This window comes from Aquarana catesbeiana, linkage group LG04, assembly GCF_042186555.1.
Source record: "Aquarana catesbeiana isolate 2022-GZ linkage group LG04, ASM4218655v1, whole genome shotgun sequence".
In the NCBI taxonomy this organism is placed as follows: Eukaryota; Metazoa; Chordata; class Amphibia; order Anura; family Ranidae; genus Aquarana; species Aquarana catesbeiana.
Window position 1 is genome coordinate 265,919,361 of NC_133327.1, and position 15,608 is coordinate 265,934,968.

Sequence of the window (15,608 nt, forward strand, 5' to 3'; positions counted from 1 at the left end):
GAGCTGCTAATGGTTTGTGTGTGGGCAGCTTTAGTTTACTTTTCCAGGGGCTGATGCTTTTAAAGTGGAACTAAACCCTCCTCTCCTATGCAGCTAAGGAAGCTGCCATCTTGGCCTCTGTTTGATCTGCAGTTGCCATGATGCTGCACATGTGGTTAGTTATGACACCAGACCTCATTCACATGGGGCCTACACATGCTGCTCAAGGGCCGCGTTTACCCACACAAGTATTCACAAGTGTTTCGTGCATCCTCATGCAGGCTGTGTCCCAATGGACATCAATGAGACTGCCTGTACAGGGAACATGGCCCTTGCACTTGGTACGCGTTGATATGCCCCATGTGAATGAGTCCTAAAAAGAACATTTTTATTGTTATGCAGGTCTGTGAGGCCCATAGACTTAGATCTTAGGCTCACCATACACATTACCGTCTGACCATACAATTTCTGTACAATCAACTATAGGTTGGCCAAAACAATGTAATATGAGGACCTACCCAAACTATTCAATTCGTTTGTATCCAGTCAGGCAGGCCCCTGCACTGCAGGTTTGTTGGTAGATGTAAGAGATTGTACAATCAGATTGTAGTGTGTGTGTGTGTGTGTGGTGTGAGCTTTAGGCTGGGCATACACTGTACAGTCTTCTTTAACCACTTCAGCCTGGAAGGATTTACCCACTTCCTGACCAGGCCATTTTTTGCGAAACGGCACTGCGTCGCTTTAACTGACAATTGCGCGGTCGTGCAATGCTGTACCCAAACAAGATTTTCTGTTTTTTTTTTTTTTCCCACAAATAGAGCTTTCTTTTGGTGGTATTTGATCACCTCCTGTGGTTTTTATTTTTTGCGCTATAAATAAAAAAAGAGCGACAATTTTTTACTTTCTGCTATAAAACTTTTCCCAAAAAAATGTAAAAAAACTAATTTATCAGTTTAGGCCGATATATATTCTTCTACATATTTTTGGTAAAAAAAAAAAAAAAAAAAAATCCCAAAAAGCGTATATTGGTTGGTTTAAGCAAAAGTTATTGTGTTTACAAAATCGGGATTGCGACAGACAGATTGGACACCTAACTGACTTTTTTGAAACTTTTTTTGGGAACCAATGACATTATTACAGTATTCAGTGCTAAAAACATGCACTGTTATTGTACTAATGACACTGGCAGGAAAGGGGTTAGCATCGGGCAATCAAGGGGTTAAATGTGTTCCCTGTTTGTGTTTTCTATCTGTATGGGGGACTGTGTGACTGGGGAAACTCACAGATCCATCTTCCTGCATAGCAGAAAGACAGGATCTGTGTGATCTCCCCTGTCAGAAAGGAGATCTGCTTTGTTTACACAGGCAGATCCCCGTTCTGTCATTGCGGGGAACAACAGAAGCTCCATAGTAAGTCTGAGTGATGTCACCGCTCAGGCATTGCAGCCATTACTGTAGGAAAGATGATCCGCACTCCACTTGTTGCTCTTAAAAAAAATTTTCGTTTTATTGAAAAGCCATATGCAGATAAAAACAGTTGGCAGCCATTATTGCTCTCTTCCCCTGAAGCCGCTGGGAGCTGATCATGTGACCAGACAGGAGCGCCCTTAGAATAGGTAAGTATAGACATCTTTTCTCTACAGATTAGTTGGTATAGGACTTAGAGTGAGGGTGGGAGCCGGTTTATGATTAGATAGGTTTAACCCTGACTTCCACTTTAAGCCGAATTAAAGTCTGCAAGTACTACTTGCACGTGCTGGGTTTTCCCCGTTTTGATTGGCTGGGCGAACGATGTAACTTCTGTGCACGTTCATCCTGGCACTGAAGTGTGCCCGGAATGTATATTGTATACATTCTGAAGAAGATTGCACATAGGTTAGTTTGTTTTATTACAGAAGACACATAGGATGTCTAATCTGCAATAAGGGACACACCTGTTTGTCATTTTTTATTTGTTGAACAGTAGGAGTACATTTGAGCCGCTTGTCAGATAAAGTGTGTGAACTCTCATTTCTACTCCTACATAATGGAGGAACACATACAGCCAAATTATAGTTGTGTTACATTAGCAGGGTAGACATAAGCAGTGTTTAGTAGAGTTTTATCGTATGTGGGTAGCACACCTTGTGCTATAATTACTGTTTGTATTGCAGACTGAAAGATGATGACAGCGGGGATCATGATCAGAATGAGGAGAACAGCACACAGAAAGACAGTGAGAAGGAAAAGAATGACAAGGACAAGAATCAGAACTCCTCTAGGAAGAAGGTGGGGAGCCAGGTTTATTTATTACTATGTAGAACATGAAGAGCGAACTGGTAAGCGTGGAAGCGATGATGACTAAGTTATAGCCACCTTTTGTGCACAGCAGGAGAAACATGGGCAAGCAGCATCTCTGAGATTGCTTATATAGGGTCTCATCAGTAAAACTGAACTAGAGGTAAAGGTGGAGGTATTGGTAGTGCTCAGCTGAACATCTTTTGTAGATTCTGTAATTTACAAAATGGAAATGAAACAACCTGTCAAAAATGATTACATACTATATGGGCAACAGCTTTACTGTCCTCTAGTTTTTCTACAGGAGGACCTTTTCAGTGATGTTTATAGTAAAGCTAACGATTTTAACCTGCCCTTCTAAAACTTCCATTTGTCGTTTGATCTTTGCTAGAAAAGATCTGACTTTGCTGCTTCATATCGCTATCGGCCTGTGTAAAAACAGCACAACACATGGTATAACAGTCAGTGCAGTTGAGGTAAAGTTGTGTCTTGGAGAATTTCTTAGACATTTCATTAAACACATTTTGTTTGTTTTTTTTTTTTTTTTTTTGTTATATACGGTATGTTTTATCATATTTATGGTGGTTAAAGCAGTTCTATGGTCAGTATGTAAAAACGTTATGTTCATTTACACATAGTATTTTAATTATTTTTAGCACACTGCTATTAATATGAATGTTCCTGAGGTTTGTAAATTTTCTTTGTGATGATCCTGACCCTGTTAATTCCTTGAATTCTGTGACACTTTCGCTATGCTTCTTGAGTAGGCATTGCTGTGCCACAGAAGTAACCTGCCCTCTGAACTACAGGGGTGCTGCAAGGAGGCCGTACAGGAATCCCTGCTTACAGAGAGCAAGGTACTATAGATCACCTTTAAAGTCATTCTAAAGGATTTTATTTTTTATTTTTTCCAAATATAACAAACATATTATACTTGCCTGCTCTGTGCAATGCTATTGCATAGAGCATCAACTTAACTTTTTTCTTCTGTGGTCCCCCGTCAACACTGTCTACTCTTCTTATTCTGTGTGCCCCCATAGCAAGCTGTGCTATGGAGGCACACTTCCAAGCTGGGCTGAGTGCTTCCATGCACGTGCATAGCGTGGCTTTCCCCCACTATTTCCTTACATGATTCAACTGAAAGCAGCAGGAGCCAGTGGCTCCCACTGTTCTTAGTAAATCCTAAAAGGAGAGGACGAGTGAGCAGCGCTGCTGCAAACGGGTACAGTGCTGAATTGAGATAGGACTCAGGTAAGTGTTTAGGCAGTAGGGGATGGGGGAGGGAGACTTGGCAAGTAATGCAACTTATTCCACTTTAATGCAGGGAGTGCATTAAGGATAAAAATGTCCTGACTAGAACCATTTTAATAATTTCCGCCCAGGCCAATTCAAACATTTCTCACATATATATTAAAACCTGCATTTGTTTGATAGAATATTACTTAGAAACGCCAAATATTATATATTTTTTGTGAAAACATAGGCCCTGCAGAACAAAATAGTGATGGTTGCATATTTTTTGCATAGCAATTTTTAAAATGCATGTTTTTAGGAAAAAAATACATTTCACTGAATTTTAATGCGCACAAATGCAATATAATACCCACATTTTTGGTAAAAGATGTTACATTGAGTAAGTAGATACTTAACATGTCACCCTTTAAAATTGTGCACACCCATAGAATCGTGACAAACTACGGTGCATTATATTATCAATAGATAATGCAATATTATACATTATATTATCAATAGACCACCCTTTTTAAGCCTTTACAGGTTACCAGCTTAGCATAAAAACAAGGTCTTTTAGCATGGGCAGTGACAGATACTCTTTACCACAACTATTAACTACTTCATGCACTTACCCGAATGTCCTCAGGTGTGTCACACCAAGTTAACAGTCTGCCTTGTCGTGGAAAATGGTTATAAGCACAACCATACCAGTTGGATTTAAGAACTGTTCTAGACCATTACAAAGCCCATAATATTATCCATATGCACACAGGAATCGCATTCTGTTCCTTACAGTGGTAATCGGCATTATAGCAGCCTGTAGGATACTAATGAAAAGGGGGCTAGTCCAGATACTGCTAGCCAGGGCTCCCTTAATTTGTAGAATTTATTAGGCGTGCCCCTATTACGATACACCTGTTGCTCCTCCAGGGGAGCGTCATTAATCTGGAGTCGCCACTCCTCATCTGTAGGATGCCCTGGCGATGGCCATTTCAAGGCTATTGTTTTGCGCTCTATAAATCGCTATCTATTAACATGCCCTATAACGTCCTGTGTAAAATTTTCTTTGTCTAGATGGCCCAGAAAATATATTTTAGTGGCTGAAAATTTTGATACTAGGATCACAGCTGCAGCAGCGTCCATGATCCTGGCATAAACACTTCAAACTGAGGACGTTCGAGTAAGTGCATGAAGTAGTTATTAATAGTTTAAAGGTGTGGTGCATGCCATCTTGGTTTTTTTTTTTTTTTTCTTTTTTTTTTTTTTTCCCCCTTAACCCCCTTAGCTGCTAGAGTCGTATATTTTTTCTGAAAGCAGAGACCCTGCAGAATAAGATTACGGCAATCTTTTATGTCACACAATATTAGCACAACTGTTTACCAAATGCATATTTTCATTAAAAAAAAAAAAATACACTAAAGTGAATTTTAGTGCACACAAACACAATAGATTACCATTTTTTAAAAACATTTTTATGAGGTTACATCTAGTAAATAGGTACGCAACATATCAAGTCTTAAGATTTGCATGTCTATGAAATGGCATCTTCAGTACTCAAGTACTTTTTTGGTGCTTATGTAAGTGATCACCACCAGAAGGCTCTGACAGTCGGTGTGACAAGTATGTACACACTCTCGGGTGCTGTAGCTTGTGAATCAGCAGGTACTGTGCTGATAGTCATGCCCCCTGCAGCATTTTTTTTTTTATTCCACTATAGGGCAAGTGGGCACAGCCTACCAAAAAGTGGCAACTCTGCTCTGAATTCAGGAGCGCGGTGCAGCTTTATTGCCATACAATCACAGGAAGCTGCATTGGGTAGACTTCATTGGTAGAATAAACAAGTATCTATTGGACTTTTCAGGGGGGATTAAGAGAAACTGTAAGAGCAGACGTAGATTCAGAGAAGTTTTTTTTTGGGGGGGGGGGGATTTTTACGGTGCCATAAACACAATAAAACCAAAAGGTTTATATATAAATACATTTTTATTTGTACAAAATTCTAATTTAAAAATTGTTGTTTGACAAAGAAAAGAACCAAAAACAACTTGTCCTTTTGGTGTGTTGCACATAGAATTGTTTTCTTATTCTTTTCACAAAGGCGGTGACGGTTAAGTGTTTATCCTGACATGTTTCGCCACCAGGGGCTTCCTTAGGGGATTTTTTTAACAGTTTAAAAAACAAAACATACTATAATGTACTATAATGGTATATAATGCTATACAGAGCCAGAAACAAATAATAAATATTGTTGTTTGCCATGTTTAGCCATATCATTGTTTACCCAGAACAGTCTCCCAGTACTTCCCGACAAGCTATATGTTCTTGGTGTGTCACTATGGTTTATAGTGCCCATGTGTTTTATTCAGTAATCCTTTTTAGTAACTTGTAAATCATCATTGCGTTATAGCTAGGTCTTTGTGTGCCCTCTGTGGTTGCACGGTGCTCCTGGTGTCTTCTGCACTGCCTCATTGGCTTCTGTCCGGAAGTACTGGGGGACTGTTCTGGGTAAGCAATGATATATGGCTAAACATGGCAAACAACAATATTTATTTATTTATTTATTTATTTTTTTTCTGGCTTTGTATGGCATTATTATATACCATTAGAGTATTTTTTGTTTTCTAAATGACTGTTAAAAAATCCCCTGAGGAACCCCTTGGTGGCGAAACATGTCGGGATAGACACTTAACTATCACTGCCTTTGTGAAAAGGCTAAGCAAACAATTCTATGTGCGACACACAAAAAAAAAGTCTTTGGTTCTTTTCTTTTGTCGAATAACAATTTTTTTTCAACTCGTCTTCCAGGACGGCACCCTGGGAGATGACTGGAAACACAATCAACAAAGAGGTTAAAACCCCCGCTCCTCCCTGTGTTCTTCAGTTCTTGTTTGTGTTTCCCCACAGCGAAGCCATTTGTTTTTTTTCCTAACAGACCCGAAACCTTGGGCTGGTGGTCTCCCCCTGGGAGCCAGACTGCAAGCTTGTGAAGCTTTTTGGGTCCGGTAGGGTTGTTGCCCTTCCTGGGGGAGTCTCCCTATTATCTCAGTGGGGGCAGCAGGACTTGGAATAGCCCCCCCTGAGAACTGAAGGGCCTGGGTACATTGGTGTACCCAAAACTTCAGGGACCACTTTTTTGCTCCCTTACCTGGTGGGTGTCCATTCAGCAGGGGGAGCTGGCAGTCAGATTTCCCTGGGCACAGCGTTCCCCCACTCCTGAGGCTCCTGCAGGGTCGCGCGGGCAGCTGGCAGTGAGGATGACGCTGATCGGTATATCTCCTACAGTGAGAGCTCGGCGCCATCTATCCAGCATTCAGAAGAGGAATGAAGTGGCTTCCTCTTCAGCGCTGGAAATTACATCACTGCATCGCCGGCGTCACTTCCGGTTTCGGGGTTTGAGATAATGACGGCGTTGTTGGATCAGGAGTGGCGATCTGACTGGCAGAGGAGCAGGCGTCCACATCCTTCTCTCGCCAGTTCGGTCAGTACCAGTCCACTTAGAGGAGCTTTGAGGCGGTGTTGTTGATGAAGCGAGAGAAGAGGCCTGCTGCAGCTATGGAGGAGGCCACAGGGGGTGAGTTGACCTAGCTGGCAGGGGTAATGATGGGGGAGTGGACCCCGACTCTTACCCCTGCGGGACACAGCAAGGGTGCATTACGTTTTTTATAAGACTAGCTTATGTGTCTCTTATAGGAGAGGATGTCGCTGCCCAAGTGGTCACCAGCCATCCTGCGAAAGCTCCTTCCTGCTCTAAGTGATGCGGGTATTTTGATGAAAAAATTACCTCAGGACCATTCTAAGCCCTTTTGCTACAAATGTATCCACAAGCTAGCAAGGAAAGAAACATCTCAGGTCATGAAGGACTTTCTCTCCGTACAGACAGAGATGCTGTCAACTCTTAAAGCCTTCCAAGTAACCCTCAAGTCTAGGGAGCCCGAACCCCACACTAGCAGAGAGGGTTCTTCCTCCTAGGAGGGCTCCTCCACTAACAGGTGTCCTGAACCCCTGAGATCTCTACCCTCTCATGGACTCTGAGGAGGAAGAGGAGGCTGAAGCCCCTGATCAGTTTTTCTGACAAGGGCTCAGGGCAGTCAGGAGGAGGAGGACACCAGACTCGGCAGACATACTTTTTCTGCCGACGATATGGAGGGCCTCCTTAGGGCAGTGTATGCATCAGAGGAGATACAGGAACCCACAGCCCAAGTGTCTGCCCAGGACAGGATGTATAGAGGCTTGATTAAGCCCCAGTCCAAGGTTCTCCCGATTCACCAGGCCCTTAAAGATATAATTTTAAGGGAATGGAAGGAGCCTGAAAGAAAGCTGTTTAAGTTTAAAACTTGGAAGCGTAGGTGCCTGTTCAAGGATGAAGAGGAGGAAAGATTCGTTAAGACACCCAGATTAGACACCTAGGTCAAGTATCTAAACAGTCAGACCTCTCCTTTTTGAAGATGCAGGCAACATCAGGGACCCGATGGACCGTTGGACCGAAACCCTCCTGCGCAGGGCCTGGGAAGCCAATGCAGTGGCTATGAGCCCTGCCTTGGCTTCGACCTGTGTGGCTAAGAATGCAGACATGTGGGTTACTATATTGATAGACCATGTATCGCAAACCTCCTAAATCCAAACAGGTCTTGGACTCCCTAGAAGTCATTGGTAGGGCGGAAGCTAACTTGGCGGACGCAGCTGTTGAAACGGTATGTACAACTGCAGTCGGGGGCCCTGTTGAATTCCACAAGGAGAGCCTTGTGAGTGACCTGGGAGGAGGACAGCACATCAAAGACATGGCTGTGTGGACTCCCTTTTGATGGTTCCCTGCTTTTCGGCACTGGGTTGGACCAGGCTCTGTCTAGGCCTACGGAGAAGGGCAAGAAGTTTCCCATAAAACCTAAAAAAGGATAAGATTTTTTTTTTTTTTCCAAGGCCCCCCAAGCTGAAAACCGGTTTAGAGAGAAAAAGGAAAGTGGTGCTGCCAGGGGATGGGGGGTCGGTAAGGGCAAGCAGAGAGAGGTCTCCTCTTCCCCAGTCAGATGTCTACCGACCAAAGACTCCAAGTGACGTCAGGGTGGGGGGGCAGGCTTTCCCACTTTCTCTCCCAGTGGGAAAGGGTTAATCAGAGTCCCCACATTCTACAGATAAGAGAGGGCTACAGATTGGAGCTTCTCTCCTCCCCTCCCCTGAGTTTCCTCTTAACCCACCTTCCCAAGAATTGTAAAAAAGCGGTGAGTCTCTTACAAAGCGTTAGGCAGCTGGCAGAACAGAGGGTCATAGTGCCAAATTCCAACGGAGCAATGCGGACAGGGATTTTATGCCCGCATTTTTGTAGTCCCAAAGCCCTCGGGAAAGTACCGCCTCATAGATCTAAGAAGGCTAAACAGGTTCCTTCAGTACAAGAAATTCTGCATGGAAAGTGTTTGTTTATACCCTCAGGAAGCACCCTCTGTAGGACATATTTATGGTCACTATAGACCTAAAGGACGCCTACCTTCACGTCCTCATTTTTTCTGAGCATCAGGCCCTTCTAAGGTTTGCGATCCCCTCCGATCAGGGAGTTCAGCATTGGCAGTTTTGTGCCCTTCCCTTTGGACTGGCAGCCAGTCCGAGGGTATTTACAAAGATCCTTGCAGAGGTGGTGGCGTGCCTCCATCTCCAGGGGGTAGCACTGCTCCCCTATCTTGATGACCTATTGGTTTACAACCAGAGTCGAGATCTCTTTCTTGCCGACCTGGAGAAGGTAGTAAGTACTTTGGAGTCCCTGGGGTGGATAATCTGCCAGGAAAAATCCTCTGATTCCCGCACAGACCAAGATCTATTTGGGATTCCTGGTGGATTCAGCAGCACAGAAGCTTGTCTTGCCTCAGGGAAAAGTAGGGGGTCTCATGGCGACAGTATTATCCTTTCTAGAAACAGAACAGGTCTCCTACAGAAGGATTATGAGAATACTCGGGTTGCTGACATCTTGTATTCCCGTGGTCCTGTGGGCTCGGCTCCATTCCAGGGCTCTCCAGCAATTCCTCCTACCCTCCTGGGATGTAAAGAGGGTTGCTGGATGACAGGGTCTCCATTCCTGGAGGGGTGAAGAAGTTCTTGCAGTGGTGGCTCAATCCTCAGAGGTTGCAGGTGGGTTACCTTTGGGCCCAGCTCCAACCCCTCAGGGTAACGTCAGATGCAAGCGCCTGGGAGGCCCAGTTAGAGGAACTGCAAGCCCAATGCGCCTGGGACCGGAGGCAGAGGAAAGCCTCCTCCAACTTCCGGGAGCTTTTGGCGGTCCAGGAGGCCTCAAGGTCCTTCGAGCAAAGAATCAGGGCAAGGAGGTCCAGATTCTTTCTGACAACGTGAATGTGGTGGCCTTCCTGAATCATCAAGGAGGCATCAGATCGCACACTCTTCTGTCCCTGGCTCAGGAGCTCCTGGAGTGGGCAGAACATAGAGTTCCTTCTATCTCAGCGGTACATACAAATACCTCAGTCGGCAGACGATTCACCAGGGGAAGTGGGAGTTGAACCCCAAGGTATTCTCCCCGGTGTGTCGACTTTTTGGCAGCCCAGAGATCGATCTCTTTGCGCACAGAGGGAACAGGGAAGTGAAGAGGTTCTGTTCGCTTTCCAGTAAGAACGGTTCAGAGGGGATGGACGCATTGGCCCAGGTTTGGGATTTCCGCCTGGCTTATGCCTTTAACCCCTTTAGTTCTGATTCTGAGGATAATACAGAAGTTGTCTATCAGAAGGCAGGCTGGTCTGGTCACCCCCTGGTGGCCCAAGAGGACCTGGCTCGCGACCCTGGGAAAGGGTCCGGATCTCCCCCTCAGCGCCTCCTGGAGAGGCAGGACCTTCTCCTTCAGGGCCCAGTTCGCCACCCAAACCCCAGCTTCTTCAAGGTGATGGCTTGGCTCTTGAAAGGGAAAGCTTACGCCAAAGGGGGTGTTCTGAGAGAGTAATCCACACCCTTCTGTTAAGTAGGAAGCCAGTTACCCGGCCTATCTACGCCAAGGTCTGGTGAGTCTTCTCATGCTGGTGCCAGGCAAAGGGGATTTCCCAGCAAGAGATCCCTGCGATCCTGGACTTTCTCCAGGATGGCATGGATCAGGGGCTAGAAGCCAAGACTCTTAGGGTCCAGGTCGCAGCCTTGTCCAGTTTTGTCAAAAAAAAAAAAAAAAAAAAAAGACTTACTCTTGACCCCCTGATCAAAAGGTTTTGTCAGCTAGAGAAAGGATGTCCCCCGGTGCAAATGAGCAAATTTCCACCTTGGGACTTAACTCTAGTTTTGGAAGCCCTAACCAGGGCATCATTTGAGCCGTTGGCTCATATCCCCCTTAAGTTACTCAACCTTAAGACGGCCTTCCTTCTGGCAGTCACGTCAGCCAGGAGGATAGGTGACATCCAGGCTCTGTCAATAAGAGCCCTTTTTTCTATTATTTGAGGACAGGTTTGTACTTGGGCAGGATCCCCTGTACCTTCTGAAGGTAGCCTAAAGGTTTCACAGGACTCAAGAGATTGTCCTTTCTTTTTGTACCAATCCTCAGAAAGCGAGAGTATTCCTTTCACTGTTTTAGATGTCAGACGTTGTCTGTTGATTTATTTGGATAGAGTGAAGGAGTTTAGAAAATCCAGTCACCTATTCGACAGAAAAAGGGTCAGCAAGCTTCTAAGACAGTCATAGCAGGATGGATCAGGCAGACCATTACCATAGCCTATGAGAAGATGGGTAAGACAGTTCCCGCTAACCTGAACGCGCATTGTACTCGGTCTCTGGCGACCTCTTGGGCAGAAAGGGCCGGAGCATCGGTAGAACAGATATGCAGAGCAGCTAGGTGGACAAGCCAGAGCACCTTCCTGAGACACTACAGGGTGGAGTTGCTGTCGCCTCAGGATCTGGCATTCGGTAGAAAGGTTCTACAGGCTGTTGTCCCGCCCTAAGGTAGGCCTGAGCTACTTGCTCTTCTCTCAGGGTGCCGTCCTGGAAGACAACTTAAGAAAATGACCAGTTACACTTACCGGTAATGGTATTTCTGGGAAGCCTTCCAGGACGGCAGGCCTACTTCCCTCCTGTTCTCTTTGTATGATTGGTTTGATATAAGGATTTGAGGTGTTTCACTCTCGTGCTGGTGTGGGTCAATACTTTTTCATAACTGGAGGAGGACAGGGAGGAGCGGGGGTTTTAACCTCTTTGTTGATTGTGTTTCCTGTCAGGTGGGACCAGTCATCTCTCAGGGTGCCGTCCAGGAAGACTTCCCAGAAATACCGATACCGGTAAGTGTAACTGGTCATTTTAACTTTGAATTTTGTATAAATAAAAATGTGTTTTTATATATAAACCGTGTGTGTGTGTGTGTGTGTGTGTGTGTGTGTGTGTGTGTTTTTTTTATGGCACTGTAAAAATCCACCAACTTCTCTGTATCTACTTTCTATCCAGGGATGTTGGTGCCTTTTTGAATTTGTCACTAATCCATATCACAACACATTCCTGTAAGAGCAGATGTACCTATAATTAAACTGTTTGTAACCTTAAAAATCATAAAAGAACTGTTCTGTGTCTTTAAGGTATTCTTATGTGATTTTTCATGTCACAATTGTATTACTGCTTGCAGTTCCTCTGGATCACCTAGTTGAGCCTGCCTTTGCCCCTCTTCCTGATAGTAAAATGCCCACGCAAAGCATGGAAATTGATCCGTGTTATCGTGGTCAGTTTACATCCTCTGCCATTCCTCAGTTGGATACAGGTACACTGTGTGCATGTATCATCCATGGTCCATGTAAAAAAAAAAACCCCACCCATCCCTCCTCCCTTTGACTGACTGCCTGTGGCTTCCCCAGATGGCTGGTAAGCCTCCTTCCCCACTCAGTACACCCACACCAGCAGGTCTGTGAATTGCGCAGGAATGCACAACAATCGCGTGTTCTGCACTTTTCAAGCCGAATAATGAAATGCAGGCATGTTTTTTCAAAAACTATATTTGCATGCAAGCTTTACATTTTAGGTGTCCAAATGTTTTTGATACTAATGAACTTCACAACTCCTTTAAGTGCTGCAGCACATTTTTGAATGAGAGGCTACTGTTCTACTTGAATTATTTACATATTTATTGCAGATTTTTATGTAGTGCGAACAATTTACACTGCGCTTTTATATATTGTACATTTGCATCAGTCCTTGTCCTCAAGGAGCTTACTATCTAGGGTCTCTACCATGCATGCATGCATACATACACACATACTAGGGTCAATTTAGACCGTATTCAAAGTATAACTAAAGGCACATTTTTTTTATTTTTGGATAGAGTGAAGATGGATTAGAACCCCTGTCAGTTTTTATTGCTGTCTGTGTCCCGTTTTAGGGAGATTCACCCTCTATTTGTCCTGTTTACCCTATCATTAAAAGTGAAAGTAGAAAAAAAAAAGTCCTAACTTTTGGGTTGTACCCAGAAAAGTAATAGCGGGGAAATCTCCCAATGGCGGCACTAGTTCTGGTAACTTGAGGGTCCCCAAGAATTCCCTTAAATTGCAGTGATTTCCTCTCACTTCCTGTTTGGCTATGGGACAGCAAGTGAAGGGAAATCTCCCCAGTGAGACATAGATGGCGAAATTTAATTAACCTACCAGCATGTTTATGGAGTGGGAGGAAACCCATGCAAGCACAGGGAGAACTTGCAAACTTCATGCAGATAGTATCGTAGACAGGATTCAAACCATAGTAATGTAGTCTGTGGTAGATGATCATGTGCTATGTTTGGGAGATGACTAAAATGTATATCTGTTTCTTTCTTTTGCAGATCGTAGTGCCAGGTCCAGCAGAGCACCCTTTACAATATAACTACACATTCTGGTATTCTCGCAGGACACCAGGTAGACCAACCAGCTCTCAGAGCTATGAACAGAACATCAAGCAAATCGGTACCTTTGCCTCTGTGAGTGCATGCTGGACATACTTGATGTATGATTGATCTACAGTTCATTTGTGACCAAGTCTGGTCTGCTCCCACCAGAACACTTTTCACACCTTTTTTTTTTTTTTTTTGTCTCCATTCAAATATACTTTAATGACAATTTGCAGGTTATCGAACCTGAAAATGCTTGACAATTCATCAGGTGTGAACAGGCCCTTGGGGCTTTTTTACAGTGGGCATCTGGCCATAAAATTCGCTGAATTTGATATTTTGTGTGGACATGGGAAAAATTTAAATAGCTTTCACAACAATGTGTAACCTTACAGTGTGCTGTGAATGTCGTACGTGCTGCATTTTAAATGGGTTGATTGCATTAAGTATTAATGTTTCTTTTTTGGTGTGACCAGTTTAGGGGCCCATGTGGCCAGGGGGTGGTAAAAGTAGCTAAACTGATCACACCAAAAGTATATTTTGATACTTGTTACTCAGTGCTGTACACATGCCCACACAGGCCTTGGCGAAGATTAGATCCCCATCACACTTGCCGGGTAGAGTACTGCCGCTGAATGCCACCCTGTTAAATGAATAGGAACACGCCACAACTGTGTGCAATTCATGCAGTTTTGAACTGGATCAGCATTTTCAAGGTTAAAACAGGGCAGTGATTAGGTGACATATCGCCTGTCAAACGCCCTCTAAAATGCGATCCACCACAGATGGGGATTGCAAGGGATGCTGCACATCAGAATGAGCCCCAAGAATTTTCAATCTTGCAGTGACTTGCTGTGACTCTCTTCTAGTTACATTTCCTAAACTGTGTATATTTTTTTTAATCACAAGCAAACATCAGTATGTCCTTTCATCTATGATGTAATCAATGTTCATAAACAATAAATGGTCTCCCTAGTATTTAATTATGCAAATTTTTAGTTTATAGCCAGTTGTTAGTAGGAAAAAGGAAACCATAATATTAACCGAAAAGGTCATCTAGAGAATATTTGTTATGTATGTATGTCTTGTTTTCACTTGATTCCAAATTTATAACCTAAAATAAACAATTTAGTAAAAGCAGTTTTGACAGTCTGCTGCCTTTCCCATCATAGGTGGAGCAATTCTGGAGGTTCTACAGTCACATGGTACGTCCTGGGGAACTGACAGGGCACAGTGACTTTCACCTTTTTAAGGAAGGGATCAAGCCAATGTGGGAGGTGAGATATTGCATGGTGATCATCATGGGGACTGTATTCTGCACTTAAGTAAAATGGAACTAGCTAAAGCTAGTTTTCATTGCATATAGTGGGGAATGTTAGAACTTCTGTAGTTTCTTTATTGTGGTGTGTTTTTTTTTTTTTTTTTTTTAAGTTTTTTTTACCTCTCTTGTCCTGTCAACGGTGATCACAGGAGAGGAAGTGAGAGCAAATGTCTCCAATGAAATAATGAAAAAATTAGAGTGGGGAAAAGCTAGAACTTCTGTCATGTTTTTAATTATGGTCTGTATCCCTGCTGGCAAAATGTACTTAATTTTCTGGAACATTAAGGGCCTGTGTGGATGGGCTTTTGTTGGGTTCAGAACTGCTTCTCTTCACATACAAGTGTGTGGGAATGCAAAAGCAGCTCAACTGCTCCTATAACACATTCTGAATGATCAGTAGGGATGCAAACAGAGGTCAAAAACAGTGTTCCACCATCTTCAGTGGTGCCAGACAAAAATTGACAAGTGACAGTTTTTTTCCCCATGTGTGTAAGCCCACATTCACATTGGGCAGATTTGGCATGCGATTTGACAACAAATCGGCGGCTATTGCTGACAATCGCAGTGTCCAAATCAGTGCGGCGCCACACCGATTCCTAAATAGTTCCTGTACTATTTTTGGTGAATTCTTTGGGGGGCGATTTTGAATACAAATCTGTGCATGAACTTGCACAGATGTCTTTCAAATCTCCCCCGAAATCGGACTGCATTGCCGGTTTAAAATCGTGCGAGTTCAGCTGAACTCACACGATTTCTAACCTGCAGCAGTGTAAACCTGGGCTGAATGTATTAATTATACTTATTTTAACAGCTGCCTGTCTCATGGGATATACTGTATTTATTGGCGTATAACACTCACTTTTTCACCATGAAAATCGGGTGCAAATAGCGCGTGCGTGTTGTACACCAATACTTCAATTTTAGCTGCCTCTGAGGGGACAGGGAGGGGAGCGGGATGAGCGCCGTCAGATTAAATACAGTGAGAATCTCC

General features: G+C 43.8%; 1 protein-coding gene across 2 annotated transcripts in view; it reads left to right on the top strand.

The window, feature by feature from the left end:
- Positions 1–15,608, top strand: part of EIF4E2 (eukaryotic translation initiation factor 4E family member 2) — a 33,023-nt gene that overhangs the window by 3,360 nt on the left and 14,055 nt on the right. The window contains exons 2-5 of one of the 2 annotated variants that reach the window (XM_073626471.1): positions 2,132–2,246; positions 11,672–11,731; positions 13,252–13,386; positions 14,469–14,573. In XM_073626471.1, the coding sequence (XP_073482572.1) occupies positions 2,132–2,246; positions 11,672–11,731; positions 13,252–13,386; positions 14,469–14,573 (415 nt within the window). The remainder of the gene's footprint in view (positions 1–2,131; positions 2,247–11,671; positions 11,732–13,251; positions 13,387–14,468; positions 14,574–15,608) is intronic. The other variant, XM_073626472.1, reaches the window with a different exon arrangement.